The following is a 21471-nucleotide window of genomic DNA, read 5'->3' on the forward strand; positions in this document are numbered from 1 at the left end:
TACCAAACATTGTGGCCTCCAAATAATCAGCCCACGTGTGCTGCTGCTCTCCCACCAGCTTGCTTAATGATCTTTGAATAAGAAAAAAGGAATAAACAGTGAAACATACGAAGCCGTTGAAAGGACATTGGTGGAAAAAAAACAGAAGACTTTCTCGTGCGCACGCGAAAGTATCTCCTGTGCACGAGAAACTTTTTGCGTGCTCACGAGTTAGTGTGTGCCTGTTATGCATAAAAAGGCCTTTAGATGGCACCAGTTTAAATGAAATGTAGATTAATTAGAAATGAATAGGTACGTCTATGCAGTTGGGAGGGGATATTTTAAAACGTCTGATGTAAAACATGCACAACGTGTATTAATAAATGAAGGCAGTAACTTTTAAAAGACTAAATTCATTACACAGCTTAGGTGCCAAATAATATTACTGCTTAGTCTATTATGTTTGGGAAGAATCCCGGTGGCCTTGTTTTTTATGCGCGCAGGTGGATCGACCATTCAGCGCGTTGTTCAAACGCTGTCTGCCGATCTGTAGGACAATAAACACTATACGATCTTATGAAATAACCGATTCGTCAACGAATACCACGATCAATCTTATTGATATTATACAGACATGGCCACCGGGATTCTTCCCATACATAATAGACTAAGCAGTAATATTATTTGGCACCTAAGCTGTGTAATGAATTTAGTCTTTTAAAAGTTACTGCCTTCATTTATTAATACACGTTGTGCATGTTTTACATCAGACGTTTTAAAATATCCCCTCCCAACTGCATAGACGTACCTATTCATTTCTAATTTTGGCATGTTTGGCAACCTATAGTTCTGCAAGCGTGTAAATAAAAAAGACACGTGGATCCTGAAAACGGTTAGGCAGTGTTGCCAAGTTTTATCATCGCGCTGTGAAGCAAAACGTGTTGGAGCGCATCTGCTGCGCATTCTTTATTTGTTCGCAAAAAACACAGGAGGTTCGTTCAAGAGAGCAACTTGTTTGAGGTATGTATTTATATTAATATGATGGTCTATGAATTTGTGTGTGTTTGGGTTATTCATGCACAGTTAACAATATGTTGCAGTGTAGAAGCCTATAATTGTAGTTTCAAAAATGTCCAAAAACAAAATATCTTGGTAAAACGTTTTTGGAAAAACTAACCGACCTATAATTTTAATTTTGTCCAAGTGGCCACTGTCCTTTATTTATTAAGAAATAAGAGGATGCATGATTTAAGTCTTTTTTAAGTCTTAAGTGAGTTTACAATAAGCTCTTTTTGGAAAATTGCCTTTTTAAAACACTTTACTTTTTACTGTTTGTTGCTAGAAGCCCAAAAAGCATTTAGCAATTTTGGCAAAGCTGCCTCATTTATCTGGCAATTAAATGTTCCTTTAAGTGTAAATGATCAATGTTGACTGTCTATTGCAAAATCTTATTTGGAATCATCAGACTTATAAGAAATAGCAAAGAGAATGAATACATTAATGGTTAAACATTGGCTTTTTAGTGGTTTGTCTATATATCAGAACCTGGTTTTGTCCCAGCCTCTCATAATATCGACCCGTTAACACATGGATATTTGATTTCTGGCTGCTGATATTCATTTTACGTCAATATAAACCTGATACTCCAGAACTTCAACCTTCTGTGTTTATACAGCATATACAGTTTTCAAAATTCAGTACAACTTATCAAATTACTGATAGTAATAATTTTTTATAGAAGTTATATAAAAATCAAAAGTTTCATAAAAAAGTATATAAAAGTTACATAAATGCATTCACAATCTTTTTATGTAACTTATTTTCTAGTCCTTTTGTGTCATTTACATACTATCGCCCATATATACAGTATATGTGGCCACTTTGTAATTATAAGGTTATGTCTGCATTGAGCAGTTTTGAGATATTATGCAGCGTTGGCATTTTTCCAAATTACCAAAATGTAACAATACATTACTTTACTGGTGTCAGAAGGGTGGGGCACCACTGCCTCAAAAGGTTTTGAATCCTTTTTAAAACTTGTTTGACGACCTATATTCTGCAAGAGTGTAAACAAAAAGTCACGTGTGTCCTGAAAACGGTTGGGCAGTGTTGGTAAGTTTTATTGTTGCACTGTAAAAAAAAGTTTTGGCGCTTCTCAAGTTTCACCTGTTTCGCATCCTTTATTAGTTCACAAAAACACAGGCGGTTCGATCAGGAGAGCAACAAGTTTGGGGTATGAATTTATATAAATGTGACAGTCTATGTATTTCTCTTTGTTTGAGTTATTAATGTATAGTTTACAATACATTGTAGAGTAGAAGCCTATAATTGGAGTTTCAAGAATGTCCAAAACTAAATATTTTAGTTCAGCTTTTTTGGAAAAACTAACCAACCTATACTGTAATTTTGTCCAACTGGCCACTCTGCTTTATTTATTAAGGAATAACAGGATGCATGATTTAAGTATTTTGGAAGTCTTAAGAGAGTCATATTAAGCTCTTTGTGGAAAATTGCCATTTTAAAGCACTTGACTTTTTACTGTTTGTCGCTAGAAGCCCAAAAGCATTTTGCAACTTTGGCAATTTAGCTCCCATGTTTATCTGGCAATTAAATCTTGCTTTAAGTAGTGTTGGGTAAGCTACTTCAAAACTGTAGTTATAAGCTACAAGCTACTCATCAATGCAAGTAGTTAAGTTACCCATCTGAAAAAGTAGTTAGCTACCCTACAAGTTTCTATAAAAAAGTAGCTAGCTAAATTGAAACTACTTTTATTTTAGAGTGTCAGTGTATATTAAGAAAAATGTTTTAAGAATAACAATGTTTAAAACAATGTTATAGAATAGAGTGATTTCAGTGTCATTTTATCTTGTAAACTACACAGTACTCAAGTTAAAGTTATACAGTCAAGTTGAATACACAAATTTATCTCAAGTTAACAGTTTGCAAAATTTAGACAATGTGAATTATTAAAACAACAAAAAGAACAAATGCATGCAACTTATATATTTTGCAAAGGGCCCAAGGGCAAGTCGAAACTGTGTTTTTTATTGTGTCTGCATTTTCAATTATCTTTGTTTAACATTAATATTTAATCAACTATCAAATGGCATTCATCATTTAAAGGCTTGAACACTAGACTTAATACAATAGTCAAAATTAGGCCCACCTGTTAAGAAGTTAAATAATTAATGGCCTTTACTTTTTGATCAACACACAGTTATATTGTGATTATGTTTGTCTGTTCTGCTGTATGGCAGACGTTTTGCCAAAGTATTGGGCCTGGCACAATGTTAGGTTCATTAGAAAACTGTTGCGGGACAGATTTGAAATGGGTGGGTTGTTGTAAGGGTTGTGTGTAAAGGAAACTAAAAATTCATCATTGCAATTAAACAGACATGAAATGATCAGCACTGGTCCTTGTTTCTGATAGGCTGAGCCGTTGTAAAATACCCTGATTTATAACGGTTGACCGCATTACATATCCTAAATATCACTTAATTAACTTAACTTTATGAAACCTTGCTACACATGGAATAGCCATTTAATAAGAGCAACAAGCGGCTTCACATCAAGCCACAATGCCCTTACACCTGGGCCCCACATAATCCGTATGCGGTGCGTATAGCAACATGTATACAGTACAGATCCGTCATGCGCCATAGTGTTTCCACACATACTACGTTATGTTTGCGTGCAAGCTGTCCGCGACTTCGGAAAATGGAAAGCCAAGAAGGTCAAAAACGGGCAAATCTAACACGTCAACAACACGTTAAGTCCGTGTATTCTAGGTGTACTTTACGTGTGAAAAATGAATCTGTACTTGATTCATACGCCCAGTTTCCAGTTTAAACGGGTCAATATCATTGGCTGCCTAAGAATTGGGTCAAACCAGTTCTGCACACCTGGGGGGTCTTATAGACTCTGTGCTACCAACATTAATCATGCTATGGATACTTCTATTTATTTGACTTTTCTTGTTTTTTTATTATTGTTATGTAGATAAACTAATATGATTGCTGTTTAATGAAAAACTGTACAAAAATAAAATGACTTACTTTTACTCCACTCATGTTTTTTTTCTTAAATAAACACAGTAGTAGTCATACTAGCTTTACCATTTATCAAATTTTGGTTAGCATCAAAAAAAAAAAAATGTTTGGGAAAACGGTTACAGCAGAGGTTCTTAATTAAGACAGGTAAAGGATAAACAGCATTGTACATTTAGGAAACTAAATTGTAAAAAATTGTACTTTGTAAAACAATGTGAGCTTTTTGTGCTAACAATTATAACCTGCAGGTGGTGCTGTCTTTCTTCAGAGATTTTGCACTTAAACACATGTAAAATCATTTAAAATGAATTAAAAGACTTTCAGGATAACCATGACGCCACGTTAAAAATAAAAAATCCAAGATTTTGAGAATAAAATCGAAATGTTACGAGAATAAAGTCGAAATGTTTCGAGAATAAATTCGTAGTAATACGAGCATAAACTGATAATATTTTGAGAAAAATCACAGAATTGCTAGAAACAATGGATGTTGGAGGATTTGCTTAAATCTTACTTTAGATTAGGATTCAGCAATAAGGAAATTCTTTTGGCGCATCATTACGGATTTATAATTAGTAAAAGGACACTACAGCGGTTACGTAGGAAACTGAATTTATTCAGAAAAAAATCAGACATGAACTAAGAACCAACTTGCTGGTTCAGACGACGTGCTTAAACATAACAAACTCTTAAACTACAAATTTTACGTGAACAAAATACGTATTACGACGCGTTTATTCTAGTAACATTTCGACTTTTTTTCTCGAAAAAGGAACAACAGGAACAGAGCACTGTAGTAGAACGCTGGGACACAGCGTAGGGACAAATCCTCAATCGAGTAGTTCCAAAGAGCATGCAGGTATACAAGGAACAAGAACAAACGAGCACAGGACAGAGAATACAAGGGCATTAAATAGGGAGACGAACAAAGGATGATTAACAATAGGCAGGTGTGGGTAAGAAAACATTGAAGGGAAGCTAACGAGGAACGAGAGGGGCGGCGGGGCCATAGACGAGACACGAGAAAGCGCATTACAGCCAATATTTAAGCCATGCCATGTCCTTCTCACACAAAACCCTAGGCTATGCCATGACTCCACTGCAGGAACAAGAATAAACATGACATGATAGCGGAATCATGACATGATGGCTTTGGCACATTAAAGTGTTTTTTGATTGTTTTTATGCTTATGTGACATGAACAGTAAAAACTTAAGAAAAAAACTCATTATTTTACTTGACTCATTTTATTATCTTCAAGCAAAAACAACTTGTACTAATTTATGGTGTATTTAATAAATGTAAAGATTTACACAGGCAGCTCACAGCAGTTTTTGGTTTACTGTTCTTCAACATGCCAGTAAAATAAGCTTCTTGAACAGGTTTTGTGTATTGGAGTAATTAAATGACGTAACACAAAACTTGGGATTGCTGTAATCGAAGTAAACGTGCGCTCAATGGGAAAGGCCAAAGATAATATATTAACAAGGTGCATCACTGCCATTGCAATAAATAAGAAGAAATTCAATGCTAAATAGCTGCTCTGAGGCTAAAGAGTAAGTAGCATTAGATCATGAAAATCACATTTTATCCAGTGTGTTATGTTGCATTTATTGAAAGTAAGCAGTCGGCCAAGTTGTAATCCCGAAGGTGAATAAATAACAAAGTTATTGGCTTGTAAAAAAGGGAGTCGACTCTGAATCACGCAAACGAGACGTGAGCTAGTATTCAATTCAAGTTTATTTGTATAGTGCTGTTCACAATGTGCAGTGTTCCAAAGCAGCTTTACAGGGGAAAACAGGAAAAACAGAAAAGGTAAAACACAGCAGTGTATGGTGTTTATAGAACGAGCAAGATCATTCTAATAAATAATATCTAATTAATAAATAAATAAATGCAGTCTTCTGGTGAGCAAGCCAACACTGCCCTGCTGTGGCGAGGAACCCAAACTCCAATGATTGATTAATGGAGAAAAAAAAACTTGGGAGAAACCAGGTTCAGCCGGGAGGGCCAGATCCCCTCTGAAGTGTCATAGCAGTACTCAGTGACCCCAACCAAAAGCCACCAAGCAAATATCCACAAGGAGGAGGAAGAGCCCACCATCCACAACCCAGAAAGTCCCACTCGCCGAAAACCGTGCAGGTTCAACCCGGTCCCACTCCACGATCGTCACCAGAAAACAGAGGAACAACCAGGGAAAATGGTAATGACATGTTGTAACTTTTTTCGTCTGTTGTCCGACATCGACCACAAAACAAGACCAAACCGGACCCACACAGCCCCAGCAAGTGAATCCCCCCAACCACAACCAACGAGCCCCCAATCCCCACAAACACCCACCCAGGAACCTCTTACAGGGCCACTGAATGCAGCTATAACTTCAAACTGCTGACATGTGATGTAAGTTTAGCATTAAATACCAAGTATTGTAACTTCAGCATTAATGTGACAAGTAGTCTTTCTTTCTTTGCTCTTGGTTGAGGATGTAGTGGTCTGAGCTGGGATGGTCCGATGGTCGTAATTCTATTAAGGCCTGTTTATAGTCGAGCCTGGCTCCGCTTCGCGAGCCTCCGCTGTCCGCTCACGCAACTCCCCCAACGGATGAGACGTTTATACTTGACGTGTTCGCCGTTGAGATATTCTTTGAAACGACAGGGGGCGCACAAGCGAAATCGTTACTGAATCAGCAGGATGTAGAAGAGAAGTAGGAATTTTACCGGAAATACGTCAGATAATTCAAGATGGCGTCTCGCAAGCAGCTGCTTTATTGTTCATTATATTTTATTATGTTGCAGCTTTGATAGTTGCTGGACTATTGTTTCTTGATTTAATAAAGTTTACATCAATTTTGTTCCCTCTTTCATTTCTGTGCATAATGCAGTCACATTTCTACATATTGTTGATAAGGGACTGCTAAATGTTCTTTGCAATAGATTAACCCATTGGATGTCTTTGTTATATATATACATATATATATATATATATATATATATATATATATATATATATATAAAGAACACTTCGAAAGAGCAATGTTGATAAATATTTTTTTTAATGCTGAATACAGTATAACAGACACATTGTGAATAATAATTTAAAAACAATAAAAATTACACAAGAAAAGTTAAGTACACAATAAAACAATGTGTCCACAAAAAAAATAATGGTGTCAACAATTAAATTAGTCTAGCAGTCTTGCAGTCTTGTTTTGCTGCTGCTTATCCAGAACCTCAAAAAGAAATTGATGAAGCTTGAACTTTACACGTGCCTTCTCTTCAGGATCAACTTGAGACCTCATATCTGCAAGCAGTTTCCCGGTGTTTCACAAATTGTAACAACCAGCAAAGCTCCAACAGTATAGGTGGTACATGTTTAATAACTCCACCTGGGTCTCCACTTTTACCCTTGTCATCTCTTTTTTGCCTTCACAAACTTGTCCCGCAGATTCTTCCATACCTTCCTGCAACCACTTTCTTCCTTCCCCACTTTGCTTGCAATTTCACGCCAGGAGTTTTTTGCCATCTGGCTGTCCTTATGATCACGCATAGATGGATCATAAAGATGTCTGTACAAGCAAACCTGTTCCGCTAAAATCCCCTCGAACTTGTTCATCTTCGGTGCGGCGCCGCCAAACTAGGGGTGGGCGATCTAGAAAAAAAATTCAAATCACGATTTTTTCCAGATAGATCACGATTCACGATTTTACCGCGGTTCTTCTTCAAGTTGGTTATAAGACTATTTTGCAAATTAAAGGGGCTTCAATACAGCCAAACTAAGTCCCCATATAAAAATATACTCTTTACCATTTATATTATGAAGAATATTTTAATCAAGTTAATATTTAATGCAAGTGCAAGACCATTAATCAGCTGTTAGCAAAAAACTTTACATTTTGAATTTTGTTTTTCATCTTGTTGCGGCACTCGGAGTAAAGCTGTGGAATGGATGTGGAGGATAAATATTTTTGGCTGGGTATTTCGTAACGTGGATCTACGACTTTGAGCAGTTTTTTAAAGCCCTCATTTTCCACAGTCTTTATGGGAATCATGTCTTTGGCCAGGTTAAATGCGACCGCGTCAGTGACATCTTTCCAGCGCTTGCTCGTTCTGTCATACGGATACGTGTTTTTTTTCTCAAATGGTTCTTTCAGTAAAGTCGTTGTTTAGGCCTTTTAGTTTCTGTATGCTTGGTTGTAGCCTACCTGATTTACTCGCGTGGGATCCCTTTATAATTTGAATGTCGGCATACTCTTTCAGTCCCTTTATTTTGAGGTGGTTAAAAAGGTTCGTTGTGTTGCCTTACGACGCTCGAATCTTATCATTGCCACATTTGCAAATAACTGTTGTTTGGGCCGTGTCAGTTGGGGAAAACCCAAACCATTTCATTATTACTGATGGAGAACTTTTTTTAGGGACCAAGTCCTCCGTTTTTCCCTCCATCTTCACTGACCGCGTCACTTAATCTTACTGAATTCACAAGCAACGTATACGAGCTTGTTTACATGGCGCAATCTATCGCAAGTATGTTGACGAATTCTATAGAACAGCACTATATAGGACGATTTAACGATTTTCCCGAAAAAGTGGATCGTGCAGTCATTTTAATCGTTCGCGATCTAATATCGTCATATCGCACACCCCTACGCCAAACTGTTCGCCCGAGTCACAAAAAATGTCGTGCACGCCACTACGCAAACTCCGCGATGACGTCATATTTGGCGCGCGCACCCAGGCGAACTAGCGACTGCGTCGAGTATAACCAGCCCTTTAGGTGGTGGTGGAATTGCCTTAGACGGAGCTGGGATGGTCAGTTAGTCTGCAGCTGTAGCTGCCGTATTTCAGAGTTTAGGTGCGACGTATGAGAAAGCGCGACCCCCTTTGATGGATTTAGTTATTCTAGGTGTTATCAAAAGTCCTGAGTTTTGAGATCTTAGAGAGCGTGATGGGTTGAAATGTGATAAAAGCTCAGTTAAGTAAGAAGGGGCTAAACCGTTTAAGGCTTTGTAAGTAATTAAAATAATTTTAAAATCAATACGATACTTAATGGGTAGCCAGTGAAGTGATGATAAAACTGGGGTTATGTGATCGTATTTTCTTGACCTGGTAAGAACTCTGGCAGCTGCATTCTGAACTAACTGTAGTTTGTTTATTGATGATACAGGACAACCACTAAGTAGAGCATTACAATAGTCAAGTCTTGGTCACAAATGCATGAATAAGCTTTTCTGCGTCAGCAACACTTAAAATATTTCGTAATTTTGCCAAATTTCTAAGGTGGAATAAGGCTGTTTTTGTGATATTTGAGATGTGATCTTTATATGACAGGTTGCAGTCTTATATTACGCCTAGGTCTTTAACTGTATTTGTTGGCGTAACAGTGCAGCCTTCAATTTGCAGGTTGTAATCAGAGATATTCTTTACGTGTTTTTGGTGCTATAAGTAATATTTCTGTTTTGCTAGAGTTTTAAAGAAGGAAATTTCTAGTCATCCAATGTTTTATATCTTCGATGCACTCTGCATCATCTGTATAACAGTAGAAGCTAAATCCATGTTTTCTAATAATGTTGCCAAGGGGATAAGCGTATTTGGAGAAAAGCAGGGGTCCTTAAACCGATCCTTGAGGTAATCCATAATTTACTTGCATGAGATTTGACGATTGCTCATTTAAATGGACAGATTGATATCTGTCTGATAAGTAAGATGTGAACCATTGTTGTGCCCGTCCCTGAATACCGGTATAATGGTGTAAAAGATTCTACAGAATTGAAAGCAGCACTTAGGTCAAGCTGTCACGAAACGTGTGGTGAGAGAACCCAAATGCAAGCCGACGATGGTGAGGTAAAACAAAATACTTTTATATTTAAACAGGAAACAAAGCAAAACACAAAACAAAAACCCACAATGGGGTAAAACACAGGGATTCAGAAAGACAGCCAAACAGGAACGAAAAAGTCACGGACGGTAACAAGTTGAGACAAAAATCTTAAATCAAAACTCAGGAACAGAGTGCTGGAGCGAAACGCTGGGACAGAGCGTAGCAACAAATCCTCAAAAGAGCAAGCAGGTATAACCAGGAACTAGAACAGGTACGAGAACAAACAAGCACATGACAGAGAATACAAGAGCATTAAATAGGGAGATGAACAAAGGATAATTTACAATAGGCAGGTGTGGGTAATAAAACACTGAAGGGAAGCTAACGAGGAGACGAGAGGGGCGGGGCCATAAACGAGACACGAGAAAGCGCATGACAGCCAATGTCTAAGCCATGCCATGTCTTCCTCACACAAAACTCTAGGCTATGCCATGACTCCGCTGGAAGAACAAGAATAAACATGTCATGATAGCGGAATCATGAGACAAGCAGGACTAGAGTGAGATGTTACCTTTATCTGATGTAATAAGAAGGTCATTTGTAATTCCAACGAGCGCAGTTTCAGTGCTATGATGCGGTCTAAAGCCAGACTTTTCGTGTATGTCATTATTTTGTAAACAAACATAATAAACCGTAGCATAAAATCTAGGCCTGGTCCTCTCTCGTCGTACACTCCGGTCGCTCGTCCTTTTATGCTTCCGATCACCTCCAAAGAGATAGGATACCTGTGCAACACAGCTGACACTCATTATCATCACTCACGTCATTCCCTCAGTGCTAAAATGTCTGCCTCCTTCGTTCCGCGGATCACCTGTTGACTCCACAGGAGGAGGCGTCGGGCAAGTCGTATTAGCTGTCTTGAGCATACGCCACCCTGACGATTGATGTACGCCACGGCTGTAGTGCTGTCTAGGCGGACAAGCATGTGCTGGTCCTGCACGAGAGGCAGTAGCCTCCTCAGTGCAAGTAGCACAGCCCACAACTCTAGCCAATTGATATGCCAGCGCAGGCGGGGGCCCGTCCATCGCCCCGCTACTGCTTGCCCGTTGCACACTGCACCCCACCCCTGCAGGGAGGCGTCCGTCGTCACCACAACGTCCGGATGTGCCTCGACGGTGTCACCAAACAGCCCACCCTGCGAGATGGGTGCCTTGAGCGCAAGGTTCAGCCAGAGGTGTGTCTCTGTGTCTTCTCCTTAGCATTTATGAATTTTTATTTATAAAAATGTTATCCTTAGGTCGACAAAATATGTTGTCCTGAAGAAATCAACCACTAGGGAAAATCGGGTCGAGCCATCCAAGTCTAATTATAGCCCAGCGCAGAATCAGACGGTTACCGGAATTTTCCCAACCCTGATCTCATTAGTATAACAGTGTCAATCAAATGGATAGGTGCTAATCCAATCAGCCTGACAGTATTGCCCATACCTTCACATAATCATAGAGACAAATGCACAGCTGTGCCTTGAGCTTAGCATTCACCTTTAACTTGGGACCCTGCCCAATGGTCAGGAAGTGCATAAAGACAAAAGGGTAATGAATTGTTTCCTGAGCTGCCTGACTTGAACTTCTTAGAATGTTGTCATCTTTACCTCATAATTTGAAACACAATGTACATAACTTTCTTAGTTTATATACTGGAGACCAGAAGAAGTTAGTCATGTTGCGCTCCCTTTATACTGATTTGTCTAACATATATCAGACCTTGATAATAAATAAATCTGCAAAAAAAATATGTTTTTGTAATGTTTGTTTTCACTATTTTTACATCTCCTAGTAAACAATGAATAAATCGGAAGAGATATGCTACTTTTGTTTTTGGTAAATAAAAAGTGTGCCTGTGAGAAAACAAGCTCAATGAATGACTGACTGAATAAATGAATGGCTATGGCAGCAGTGTGGCTGGAAGAAGTTTTGTTCTACTTCCGGTCTCTGTCGCCATTTTGTGAAATAGGCATATGGCCAACCGTGCGTTTAGCTCCACCTGCAGATCGGTAGTGTTGATCGAGTTTCCGTTGCATAAATTACGTAATGTGCGATCTCTCATATGAACACATGCTCAGTTGGTTAACAATAGAGAGATGACGTGTGTATTGTGGAGAAAAGAAAAAAAGTCGATCAACACTCCTGATTTGCAGGTGGCACTAAATGAACCTTCCCCCCCATTTTCTTGCATTGGTTAAAATAGAAGTGAATGGGGGGCTTTGCTGTTCTTTTACCAATTTCTTTCAAATGATCTTCTTTTGTGTTCTGCAGAAGAAAGTCAAACAGGTTTGAAATGACCAGATGGTGTGTACATGATGACAGTATTTTCATTTTGAAGGTGAACTACTCCTTTAAGATTGAGTATTTTTTTCACCCCTAAAGATGGATCAATACCAAAGACTCTCAGACGTCAGCTCTGACAGCAGTGCCTCAGATCACAGCATTAACGTTTCTGCTGGTGTGATCAGTGAGTATACATTTCACATTGACTTTGAACAACATGAGTTTTATGCTTGCAGCGTTGAGCATCAAGTCTCTCTTACACAATCTTAATGTTAGACCAGAGTGGACTGCAGTCAGGGGTGGACTGGAATACCGCATCCAATTTTTTAAGTATTAAACTCATCAGTATATTTCAACAAATGGCTGATTCTGCCTCATTCGACTAATAGTCCATTGTGGTGTTTACATAGTCCACATTTGTATTGTTACAGAGAATCTTAATTGCATACCCTGCAGCGTCATCGCATAAGAAACTTACTAATGCAGATATTCCAGATATTAAAAAAGTGCCACGTCATTTAGATCAAATTCTAACGGGATAATTGGAGTGTGAATGAATGGTTAACTGTCGCTTATTAGCCTATTAAACTTTGCCCCTTAAACCCCACAATTTAATGAAATTTATTCTCACTCTTAATTACAGATGCGCTAAAAGAGCATGGATACACCATAAAAAAAGAACTTGGACGTGGAGGTTCAGGAATAGCGTTTCTGGTGGAAGACACAGAGGGCGACCCTTATGTGGTCAAAGAGATGAATTCCAGAGATGTAAGCATTTAGTAAATCTTATTTAAGTAGTTGAACATAGAAGTGACATCTTTTCTTTCCAATAAGAGTGTCACTAAATGTTTTCTTCCTTTAAGGTTGAGGAGCTGGATACTGTCAAAAAGGAAGTCGAGATCTTGAAAACTCTTAACTTTGGATATGTTGTTACTTATGTCGATTCATTTGAAGGTTTCTTCTTTGTACACTAATGTTTTCTTTTTTATTTCTAATGAAAAATGTGTTTTATGTTTGTTGTCATTCTGAAGTATGTAATAGAAATACTTATCACTAGGGGTGTGCGATATGACGATATTAGATCGCGAACGATTAAAATGACTGCACGATCCACTTTTTCGGGAAAATCTTTAAATCGTCCTATATAGTAGTGTTCTATAGAATTCGTCAACATACTTGCGATAGATTGCGCCATGTTAACAAGCTTGTATACGTTGCTTGTGAATTCAGTAAGATTAAGTGACGCGGTCAGTGAAGATGGAGGGAAACACGGAGGACTTGGTCCCTAAAAAAAATTCTACATCAGTAATATTGAAATGGTTTGGGTTTTCCCCAACTGACACGGCCCAAACAACAGTTATTTGCAAATGTGGCAATGATAAGATTCGAGCGTCGTAAGGCAACACAACGAACCTTTTTAACCACCTCAAAATAAAAGGGACTGAAAGAGTATGCCGACAGTCAAATTATAAAGGGATCCCACGCGAGTAAATCAGGTACAACCAAGCATACGGAAACTAAAGGGCTTAAACAACGACTTTAGCGAAAGAACCATTTGAGAAAGGAACTCCGTATCCGTATGACAGAATGAACAAGCGCTGGAAAGATGTCACTGACGCGGTCGCATTTTACCTGGCCAAAGACATGATTCCCATAAAAACTGTGGAAAATGAGGGCTTTAAAAAACTGCTCAAAGTCGTAGATCCACGTTACGAAATACCCAGCCAAAAATATTTATCCTCCACGCCCATTCCACAGCTTTACTCAGAGTTCCCCAACAAGATGAAAAACAAAATTCAAAATGTAAAGTTTTTTGCTAACAGCTGATTTATGGTCTTGCACTTGCATTAAATATTAACTTGATTAAAATATTCTTCAAAATATAAATGGTAAAGAATATGTTTTTATATGGGGACTTAGTTTGGCTGTATTGAAGCCCCTTTAATTTGCAAAATAGTCTTAAAACCAACTTGAAGAAGAACCGCGATAAAATCGTGAATCGTGATCTATCTGGAAAAAATCGTGATTTGAATTTTTTTTTAGATGGCCCACCCCTACTTATCACAAAAATAAATTATCAATTAACTAAACAAAAACATCTCTACACTCTTAAAAAGTATGTGTTAATAATGCATTGTTTGTGTTATGTTATTTAACACATTATGATGCGGTTTCTTAAATCAGGACTAGGCCAATTTAGGTTATGAAAGTTGCTTTTATGAAAGAGGCCATAACTCTTTGATAATAACTCCATTATAATAAGCACGGACGACAACGGAAGTGTTTCCGGGGACCCCAAAAACTGATGCACCTGATTGGGACGTGCTTTTAATCATTTTTTTAAACCTTTAAACGTTTTTATAGTGACACTTGTTTAAGTAAGTCAAGCAGCTACTACGTCTCATAGTTTTTTGTTAAACTGTTCAAATCGACAGGCTAATAATATCCTGGGGACATACGTTAAGAATGTTTAAATGAAGTTATAAAGCGTGGCTGACAACTCCACTAACGAATTTGAACAGTCAAAATGAAGCGCGTCCCAATCAGGTGCATCAGTTTTTGCGGTCCCCCGGAAACACTTCCGTTGTCGTCTGTGCAGCTTGCAGCGCGTTTCTGTGTTTGTTTGTGTTGGGAGAATTTGCAGCGCGTTTCTGTGTTTGTTTGTGTTGCGAGAACTTGCAGCTCGTTTCTGTGTTTGTTTGTGTTGCGAGTATATGCAGCGCGTTTCTGTGTTTGTTTGTGTTTCGAGTAATTGCAGGGCATGTGTTGCCAAACTAATGAAGATGCTTTCTGCATTTGCTTGTGTTTGCATGTGTTTTCTTCTGTTGCAGTGCATTGATACATAGCGGCCACCGTATTACACCCTTCAAATATCTGTCTTTAGTTTGATCACATTTATAAAAGCCAGATACAGCAATATGATTATTTCCGAAAACACACGACGTGTGCTGGTGGGGGGGGGGGGGGTCGTTAGGGGAAGGGCAGAACTATCTGAACTAAAGCATGTTCCCGACAAAACACAGACATATGACTCCGTTTAACTTACTTTGTACGGTTCATGTTCAGCATCTTTTAGCGCTAGGATCGACAGTTTCAAACGATCTGAAAATCCAGCGTTATATCCATCATTTATATACCGAAATGCATTGAACAAACGAACACAAACGAACACAAACGAACACACGCGAACACATCGCTCGCTCTCTTGCTCCAGATGGTTGACTTGTGCGCATTAAAGGTGGATCGACCTCAGATTTTTCTTTCACTTCATTAATACCGTGCAAATGCGCCACATTAAAATACAGATGTGGGATAGTAATTTCTAAGTCACACGAGCAGGGGTGGTAAAAGTACTCAAAAGTTATACTCGAGTAAAAGTATATAGGCCTATCCCTAAATAAAAAATGACACCAGTAAAAGTAGAAAGTCCTCCATTCAAACATCATTTGAGTAAAAGTACAAAAGTATCCGATTTAAAACGTACTTAAGTACCTAAAGTAAAAAGTGATTAATGGCTGAAATTGAAGGTTTACCATTTCTTTGAATCACGTTTTCATGTCATTATTTAAAAAAAAATTCATACATAGAATAGCAACATTCAAGCTGCATCCAAAAGCAAATATAAAAATATATAAAGTATGGTTATCTGCTGTTATTTGTGCAGTGAGATTTTTTCATAGTAGTGTGCCACGAAAGAAAAAAGTTTGGGAAACACTGAGCTAACGTTAGTGTGGCTAGCCTGACTAATCAGATTCAAGTCTACTCCCGACTGGATCAATCATGACCGATCGGCAGCATGCAGGGAGAACCAGTTGAGTTTACTAGCTTGTCTCTCTCCTGCATTCAGTTTAATCCCACACAACCCCTGACACCGTTAGCTATCAATATGCGTTACCGTTAGCTAACTTGACTAACGTTAGCTAACCGTTTACAACGCACGTTTCAATGTGAAATCACTTGGCTACAAAATTAGTAACAACATTAACGTCAACTCACCTCAATGTGTTTTCTCAGATTTGAAGGTGAAGTTTTGAATGCTGAAATTTGATTCACCCGTGGCAGGCAAAGAAGACATTTCAGCCGATAGGAATCTCCCTTGAGTTCAATGAATTCAAACATATCCTTAAGATATGGCCAAGGGTGATCCCTGTCGGCAATTTCGGGTTCATTGCTGGCAGCGCGCACTTCACCGGTTTCTGCTGCGGTCATCATCTTCCACTTCGCAATGGCGAACTGACTGCTTAGCGTATGCTGGCAATATCAAACAGCTTGCGCGCATTCTTTTTTTTTTTTTCAAAAGATAACCCAGTTTTTCATTGGTTTGGAAAGCCAGTGTAATAAATACTTGGAGCGGGCATGGGGAAATGTATCGGAGTAAAAAGTAAACTTTGTCTTTAATATTGTAGTGGAGTAAGAGTGAAAGTAGAAAGTAAAGTACAGATCCCCGAAAAAAATACTTAAGTAAAGTAACGAAGTATTTTTACTTCGTTACTTACCACCACTGCACACGAGGCCCCCAGATCATACTAATCCTGTACGAATAGGGCAAATGTGTTACCTAACGTTAAGTCTCTAACCAAATTAACTGAAGGGTCCAACTAAGTTTACTATGCAAAATGCTAGCCAATCATAGCAGTGGGCATTTACTTCCAAGTCTTCAAAGCGCCACGCCCATTAAAACCGAGCGGTTGTAGAGCCAGCCTCAAAACCTGGGTAGAAAATCGCCTTATACTTATTGGTTGTGATGTTTTTGAATGTAAAAACCATGCGAACGTCATAAGTAGACCTAATGCAACAGTATAAAACGATAAACAAGCCTAGTTCATGACACCTTTAACACATTTTGTGTGAAATAATTGTGGCCTTAACTAAATACAAAATATGTTGTTTAAACACAACCTTTTTTTAGAGTGTATAGTTTTTGGAAAACAAAGCTATTTTCATTCATTATAAAGTAAATTATGTTCTGACTGGGTGTTAATTTATTTAGATGAAGCGGGACACATTTACATTGTGATGGAGTTTTGTGAAGGAGGTGATCTTTCAAATATCATGGAAACACAGAAAAACGAATGTTTTTTTGAAGAAAAACAGGTAAGGTTCTTAAGATGACAATTAGACTGTACATTTTAATATCTATCCTTTAAACAATCTTTACATGAAACTTAAAAAAATGTTGACCTAGAAATATTTAATTTAGTATGATATGACACCTAAAATACTATCCTTGTGGGGGCATTACACGCACGCACACAGTCTCTAATATTGGGATTTATCTATGTGTAGATCCTTGACTGGCTGGTTCAGATTTGTCTGGCTCTACAGTATCTACATAAGAGGAAAGTTCTTCACAGAGATATTAAACCTCAGGTATGCACTGATAAAGCTCAATAAGTCATATCATTGAGTCACACCTGTAAGATTTTCATTATGAGTTTCTGTTGTCATTGTAGAATGTCTTTCTGACTGAAGATGGTTACATCACTCTAGGAGATTTCGGATGCTCAAAAGTTTTGGAAAGGTAAACAGAAACATTGATGGTAACAAATGGTAGATTTAAATAAATAAATAAGTCCAGGGGCCTCATTTTTCAACAGTGCTTTCGGTAATGAGTGCGTATTTCTGAAATCTGATTGGTTGATTTAAAATGTTGTCCCAGGGTCAACATGATGTTGTCCTAAGGATATCAACCACTTGGCAAAAACAGGAGAGCTGATTTGGACGTTATAAATTGCACATTATAAATTGTATGCACAGTTGATAAATGAGGCCCCTGGACTTTTATAGATTTGAGTTCACATTGAGTGTTTTTACTTTACAGAGATGCTGAATATGCTTCTTCAGTAGTGGGTGCAAAGCTCTATGTCAGCCCGGAAGTTTACGAGAAGAAACATAATTCCAAGAGGTATGCTTTTGGACAACTGAATGTATATAAAATATTGATATGTCCAGGATTATAAAATGCCTGTTAAAATGCCAAAGTTATAATTTCTTTGATAATGCATTTCATGAAGGTTGATTATTATAGGACAGTGCAATATAAAAACTGAATCATGGATCGTGTAATTTTCATTAAAAACATTAGGGTGACAAATAAAAGTAATGTGTATATTTTATTAAGGAAATTGTGGTTCAGTCTTGTATAGTAAATATTGATTTATTTTTGGAGAATTAGTTTAAAAAATGCAGTTTTGTTTAGGGATACCATTTGGGTGTGATTTTTAGATCCTTATAAGGGTTCCTTTCCTGAACCCTTATTGAATCACGCCGGTGTTATTCAACCTGCACTGGCCAATGCCGTAAATGATGGGGCGGGCCCTACTGCCACTATATAATGCCCCTTCATAGCTGAATTACCTCAGAATCTTTTCCTGAAGTAGTTGATTAGTCTCTACCGTACGGGACAAGCGCTTCCCTCGTCCCATATATACAATCTGGTAGATGAGTAACAAGAAGAGCTTAGTTAATTATGGAATTATAGGTACGCAAAGAGGAGCTACAGGTTGCAGGCAGAGCGTGCTGCTGGTGGGCCGGCTACAGAGCAAGATTTGAAGAGAATTATCTGATAGCTAGGATGCGCCCTGCATCGAGCCTCCGTAGGCGAAACAACTTGTTGGGAATACAGAAGTCTACGGGAGTGTTAAAGCAAGTGTTTTGATTATTCTTTCATATGAATGCCAATCAAATGACGACCTGCCATGTGAGGTACGTGCTCTGTCCTCCTTGTAGGTCAGTGGTTAGAGCCACACGCAAATGGGTGGAAGGCCCGGCTTTGATTCCCATCTCAGCTCTTATAGCTTGCATGTGCGCTATAGCCTGAGAATGTCATTTAAAGAGATGGGAGGGTCTGTTGTACATTTGGGCTAAAGGTTGCAAACTTCCCTTCAAGTGGCTTGCTATAAATCACTAATTGCATAGCCTCACATTTGCAGAAGGTTGTGACCGCAACGCTCTCCCTCTGTGTGTGTTTTTGTGTGTGACTTTAAACCCAGAGCTTGTTGTTATTTATGTGCGCCGCTGTATCTCATGGGTCCCAGCGTCATAATCGACTCTAGGAGACAACGCTGGGCGGTGTGCGGCCACTTGGCACACCTATTGAGGTTGACAGCGTATATTGGTGCTGTTCATTTTGTGCTTCAGACATTATGCATTATTTAAATTACCTGGTGTTCTTTGCTTCAGCTCCCGGCACGGGTGTGACCAATTACATACTTGACACACCTTGGGTTCCCCTTCAGTCGGACTCTCGACGTTGTGTTGAGAGACAGACTGGGGTTTGATCTCAGAACCTGTCATCATAAATTTAAAACGGCAATGGGCTTTGGCGAATGGCCCGCCCACGCCAGTGTCCGCCACGTACATACGGGTATAAAAGGAAGATGGCGGCGGTCATTCACTCATCCTTTGTTCTTTGGAACCTTTTCTGCATATTGTGTCGAGTTTATCTCTTCGAGATTCTCTCCTGCTGGATTTACGATGCAGAGCATCGGACTTCTCAATTCGGACCGTGGATTCCCTTTCGGCGGTGGACTTCCCCTCCAGAGTGCGGACTTCCTCTCCGGAGTGCGGACTTCACCTCCGGAGTGTGGACTTCCCCCGGGGCGTTCGGCAGCGAGCTACAAATCTAAAAGAGCAGGCGCTTTTCAGGGCCAATAATTTCTCACAGTTTCTGCTCTCATCGAGGAGGGGGGACGGACACAATGGCTGCCCCAGGTGTTGGGCTTCCAGCACGCTGGGACAGCTGTTGTGGATCAGTTCTGCCCGCACTTGGGGCGGTGTATGATTCAGACGTTGCGTCATGGGCGGCTGTGTTCCCACAGGACCCAGGGTGATGTGAGGATTAATGTGAGCGTTAATCCGTCAGTCACTGGCTCGCGGAACGTTTTCACCTCGCCTTGTCAGACCGTTCCCTAAGAGACACGGTCCGACCGTCTTGTTCCTACACCACAATTCGGAAACGATGCGTGATGATGATGAGATGTTGCAGCTGTGTTCTTGGCTATGAGTCTGACAGACCCATCCTCAAGTCTGATGGGCACGACACCTGTACTACACGTTGGGGTTCCAGCATGCAGTGGCACGGTTTGTCGTTAGGGTCTGTCACTGTTCTGCCTGGCCTCACCTCTTACTGATTTATATGCTTGTGGCTGTTTTATTCTTCTGTGTTTATATGCTACCCTGCTTAGTTAATCGAAATATCGTTCATGTGAAACTGTGATGGTATGTTTTTATTGGATCCTATAGCAGAATTTTGGTATGCAATCATCTTAGAGCCTTTGTAAGGCGAACGCCAATTGGTGGGAGTTATGCTTTGTGCTATTCCCTAGAGATATTGAGCTGAGTTGAGCTGTTCTCCGCTGTTCTCATTGCGTAATTGAACACAACTGGAACTAGCACAATGTCAGGAGACTGCTCTCGAAAAGGGAACCTCTCTGGTTACTATCATAACCTCGGTTCCCTGAGAGGTAGTAATGAGTCCTTTGCTGTGTTCACTGATCAAATCACCTGAGTATCTCAGTCAAAGATTCTGAGGTAATGCCGCTCTGACTGCACATTATAGTGCTGCGCATTTGAAGTCATACAGACTTTTAATTGAACAACATCACATTTTTCCTTTTGTACATATACTTCTTGATTTCATTGTCATGTATCGGCTGTTTTAGTGACATATGGTCATTGGGATGGTTGCTTCATGATCTCTGCATGCTCGATGTGTGGGTAAGTATTTACTTTCTTTTTCAAAAAGCACTGTATTACTGTATTACTGTATTACTGCATTACTGGATTACAGTCTAATGTTGATGATGAAATACCAAAAGTTTCAAATTAGTGTTATTAAATAACTCAAAACAGGAAATAAAAAAATCAAGCAAACGCAACGGAACAGTGTGCACAAAAACAGATCAAACTGAGTGTCACATCCCAGTAATTGTCTAGGGAAAAAACTGTAAATTCTAAACTGTATCTGTCACGGTTTACACAAGGACAGACCCAGATACTATTTGTAAGAGAAGCTTCTCTGGTTAGCCTCAGATGTTAAGTTAGAGATGATACAGAGAGACTTCTCCCCTCTGCTTTGAAGCTTAGGAGTCGTAAATATCCCACAGAGACACCAAAGGGTTATCCAAACTCTCAGTGAGATAGCATACCTAATACCAGCGCCCTGGAGCCAGATTTGGCTATGGTCTTTTGATGATGGTATCAAGAAACCAGGACAAAAGGGAGTGGAGCGGTTTTATAGCGCTTCTTTCAATGATTCCGACCATTTGGCTTATGCAAAATTCTCTACACTGGAGTAAGCA

General features: G+C 39.1%; 1 protein-coding gene across 3 annotated transcripts in view; it reads left to right on the top strand.

Annotated features, from left to right (window-relative positions):
* The first annotated feature begins 868 nt into the window (after positions 1-868).
* LOC130432091 (uncharacterized) overlaps positions 869-21471 on the top strand; it is a 29184-nt gene continuing 8581 nt past the window's right edge. The window contains exons 1-9 of one of the 3 annotated variants that reach the window (XM_056761328.1): positions 869-999; positions 12269-12353; positions 12813-12937; positions 13033-13123; positions 17160-17263; positions 17456-17539; positions 17623-17690; positions 17991-18074; positions 20833-20887. In XM_056761328.1, coding sequence (XP_056617306.1) covers positions 12269-12353; positions 12813-12937; positions 13033-13123; positions 17160-17263; positions 17456-17539; positions 17623-17690; positions 17991-18074; positions 20833-20887 — 696 coding nt within the window. In that variant the 5' untranslated portion in view covers positions 869-999. Of the gene's footprint in view, positions 1000-2124; positions 2213-12268; positions 12354-12812; positions 12938-13032; positions 13124-17159; positions 17264-17455; positions 17540-17622; positions 17691-17990; positions 18075-20832; positions 20888-21471 lie in introns of those variants that run through there. The other 2 variants (XM_056761329.1, XM_056761330.1) reach the window with 2 other exon arrangements.

Source organism: Triplophysa dalaica, chromosome 11, assembly GCF_015846415.1.
Source record: "Triplophysa dalaica isolate WHDGS20190420 chromosome 11, ASM1584641v1, whole genome shotgun sequence".
Classification (NCBI taxonomy): Eukaryota; Metazoa; Chordata; class Actinopteri; order Cypriniformes; family Nemacheilidae; genus Triplophysa; species Triplophysa dalaica.